The sequence below is a fragment of the Morone saxatilis genome, unplaced genomic scaffold (genome assembly GCF_004916995.1).
Source record: "Morone saxatilis isolate NCDOM2014 unplaced genomic scaffold, NCSU_SB_2.0 Contig11, whole genome shotgun sequence".
NCBI lineage: Eukaryota > Metazoa > Chordata > Actinopteri > Moronidae > Morone > Morone saxatilis.
The window spans coordinates 21,235,403-21,239,291 of NW_023339663.1; the positions used below are offsets into that span (position 1 = coordinate 21,235,403).

General features: G+C 44.8%; 1 protein-coding gene across 1 annotated transcript in view; it reads right to left on the bottom strand.

The window, feature by feature from the left end:
- loxl1 (lysyl oxidase-like 1) overlaps positions 1-1,533 on the bottom strand; it is a 16,169-nt gene extending 14,636 nt beyond the window's left edge. Inside the window, exon 1 of the mRNA XM_035651936.1 lies at positions 23-1,533. Within this exon, the coding sequence (XP_035507829.1) occupies positions 23-1,124 (1,102 nt within the window). The 5' untranslated portion in view covers positions 1,125-1,533. The remainder of the gene's footprint in view (positions 1-22) is intronic.
- Between the last annotated feature and the right edge of the window lie 2,356 nt (positions 1,534-3,889).

Here is a 3,889-nt window from a genome sequence, read left to right on the forward strand (position 1 = left end):
ACAAACAAAAAGCTTACTGTACCTCTCTGTTCTGGTCGGTACACACTCCCGACATTCATACTGGGGTTCTCAAGGGCTGAGTTTGGAGAATTTCTGCCTGGAGGAATGGGCTGCAGGAAAGGAGGCTGGGGTCTTCCAAACGGAGGAAACTGCTCATATTGAGGGCTCCTGACTGGTGGTTGACCAACTGGTCCTGGCCTGTCCACTACAACGGGAGCGGCCTGGTTGCTATCGGGGGCTGGGACAGCAGGAGCAGATTCCTCATTGAAGAGACTGTGTGTGTATCTATGGTCCAGACCATCTGCAAACGGTGGTTGGGCAGCACGTGCAGGCACCACAGGATTTGGCGCGTAGCCGTAAGATTGGTAGTAACGGTAACCATCGTCAGTAAAATCAGAGGGCGAGCCCGGGAGCACTGGGGCCAGACCACCACCTCCGTATCCTCCTCCTCCAGTATACCCGCGTCCGGCACTATGCCCTCCACCACCATATCCTCCACCAACAACAGGCTGAAAAGGTGGCTCGTAGCTCCTGACTGGTCCCTCCACAAAACTAGGGTCGTAAGGTACTGGTTGGAAGGGAGTCTGTGGAGGAAATGGGAACTGTGGGTAGGATGGTATATGATAAGAAGATGAAGAAAAGGATGATGATGACGATGAAGATGAGGAGCCTGTGGATGGCCTAATACGAGTACTAGAGGATCCCTGGAACTGACCACCACCTGTGCTGCCTGCAGTTTGTCTCCAGTTATCAGGCACTTGCCCAAAGCCAAAAGGATGCCTTGCTTGACCACGTACTGTCTCAGAGGATCCTCTTGATGGAGCCTGTCGACGGACATTGCCTCCCTGAGGTCTACGTGAAGAGTGTAGACGAGTATCTGCTACAACTACCCTGGGACCTCTGTCCTGAGCACCCGCTCCAGCAGGGACATATTCAGCTCCACTGTTCAGCAGGCTAAACACCCGGCCATTGTTCTCCCATTGAATCATCTGCCTCCAAGGGGTGGCAGAGCTGTCCTGCCCCTGGCCCCGGTTCTGGCTCTGCCCCTGAGTCTGTGTGGCAACCTGAGCTTGCCCTGAGCCCAGCAGGACGAATACCAAACATGCCTCAACAATAGGCAACATACTGGCTCCAAACACGCCACAGCTCACCACACAGGAAAAAAACCCTTTCAGTCCACCAGCCGCTTAAACTCAAACCACCTGTGGCTCTGTCAATAAAACATGTGTATCCTCCTCCCGCGGGTACAGCTTTGGTGTGAGTGTTGAGACAGATGCAGGGTTGAAAAGTAAGCCTGTGGTTGAGTGCATCTGCAGGTCTTCACTGCCAGTAGTAGAGGAGGTTGAATGTGCATTCAGGAGCAATCACACCCAGGAGAATGAAAGTGAGCTTCAGAAGACTCACTGGTGGTGTTACCGTCTGTTAATGCTATGAGAATATGTCCTGACTTCTTGACGGTCTGCTAGCTCGCCTGTCAGTAGACTGAGCATTGCTCTCTGTGTTCTGGAAAGAAGTGCCTGTGCACTGCACGACTGCAAGCCTCTATTTGCCTGATTGCTTACAATGGGCTGTGAAAAAATCTCAAACTTTTTTTTTAAGGAGAGGTCCCACATGGCCCTAGTGCTAGTGATGTTTCCTGGCCTGCAGCAGCCAGGGCTCCATGAGGCTTCCAGAATCAACATTACCATCTGCAAAGGCATTCAGACATATAACACATCTCACTTTCAATGGCCTGAGTCATTTTCTCATGTTGTACAAGCATAGATAGGGACAATGTGACTAACATTTTTTCCACAGGTGTTTCAAAGGCCTGTTAGGTTATTTTGCCTTTAAACCTTTAAAAAGTAAAATAACTATGTGAAGATGTGAAATTACCTAATTGGTAACAGGGGCATCTTGTCTCAAAGATTCAGTGACGCAATCCACCAAATAAACAACAGGTTCTTTCTAACTGAATACTGCTGTAGGATATGACATAAAGCACTGTTGACGTACAAGACGTCATTGTGTGTGTTGTTTGCACAATGAGCAAATAATCAGGATATACTGTCTGGTAATATGCAATGTGACCACATAAACAAAATAATGTTGACCCTCCAACACAATTCCCTGTTCATGTGGTGGATATGTTGGGAAATGTGCTCTGTCTACCCCACCCTAAGAAATATCAAACTGAAGTCAATTAGGAAAGTGTTCAAAGCCCTCCTCCCACTGAACACTCACACACACACACACACACACACAAACATACACAACCTCGCTCCACCCCTCATTCCTCTTGTTGCTTGTAGTACACTGAATGCACAAAAGACATGCATACATGCAAAGCTCCCCAACAAGATAACACTGTGCGTGCTGTTGTCTGAGAGTAGTATCAAAGCACTGTTGCACTCCGAGACCCTCATTTACACAAATGTTCTGAGAGGCAAGTCATTAGTAAACACATTCATGTGGGATTTGAAACAGCAGTTACTGCTTGCCTTGATGGAGTGCATGCAGACAGAATCAGATTTCTCCCCGTTATCAAAGTCAGCAGTTTGCAATGTATTTTACTTGGCATGGCTTGCATGGGCAACGGCCACAATGAGCCTCAGACCAAAGAAAGGACAACATTCCTCCAGGGGTGTAGCAGTCAACATTCACTCTGCCTCTTTGAAACAGGATCTAGAAAAACAACCTGATGCACACATGCTGATTTCAAATTTTGTCTTCTCCCACAAACAGGCAAATGTACTGCAAAGAGATCCATCCGTATAATTTCTGCACAATAGAATGTAGTGAGTAAGTCTTTGGGGGGAATGATTGGCCATGAGAGTGAAGCAGAGTGCATCAATATGGATATTATAGCATTACTACTATGCTGCACTATACTGTACAGTACATCACATCTGGGTCTACAGATATGAACTGTTAACTCATACTACAATGACTCAAAACACATTTAAAAATGGCTAATATATTCACGACTGAAGAGCAAACATTTTTGACTTGACATTGTAAATTTCAATGTTAACACAAGTCGATTTATTTTTGTCAGTCAACAGCTTATTAATCAGTTAGTTATTAGTTATTATGTAATAATTTGTGAAAAAGGTGTACAAAGTCAGCCTATTTATGAAATGTATCCAAGATCAAACCTTAAGTTGCTGTGAAGGATAATTATAAGATCAAAATAAGAATTTCTAAAAGGTAAACAAAACTACGTCTATCCTTGTACTGTATGTTCAGCATTACATTTTACCATCAGTACAACTACTACTATTAGAACTATATCTTCTTTTTTTTAAAGTATTTTCTTTTCACTACAGTGTGTTTGGATGTTTTTGCTGTGGTACCTTATGAGGGGTTTTTACTTCAAAGTGACAAAATGGAGAAATTCCTTGTGGAAGGACAGTGTCAGATTCCTCTGAGCTTACACTGTCACACTTTGTTTAGTGCTTAGATAGAAAGCCAGGGTTCTATCTATCTTTTGGATCAGTCTCGTTTTCATCTCCTTGTATTACATGCCCTTAGACTTTTTTTATTATTATATTCAGCTTGAGGGTTGTATTACATGCCCTTAGACTTTTTTTATTATTATATTCAGCTTGAGGGTTTTTTTCTTAATTACAGATTGATCCCAGGGGATTTTCCTCACCGACAGAAATTGTTGCTTTAAAGAGGCAGAGCAACATCGAGCCTTAGAATGACTTGAAATCCTGTCACTGAGACATACCACAGAGATTAGTCTACGTTGTGAGGCAAGGTTGGTTGTTTTTGTGTGACTGCTGTGTGTGTCTCCTGTCTGCTGGAAACACCATGTACTCTGTGAAGTTCGGTGAAAGAACACATTGATCTGAGTGACTGTGCGGCACAGGAGGAAAGCCCAGGGAGCAGGCGTCCTGCTGAG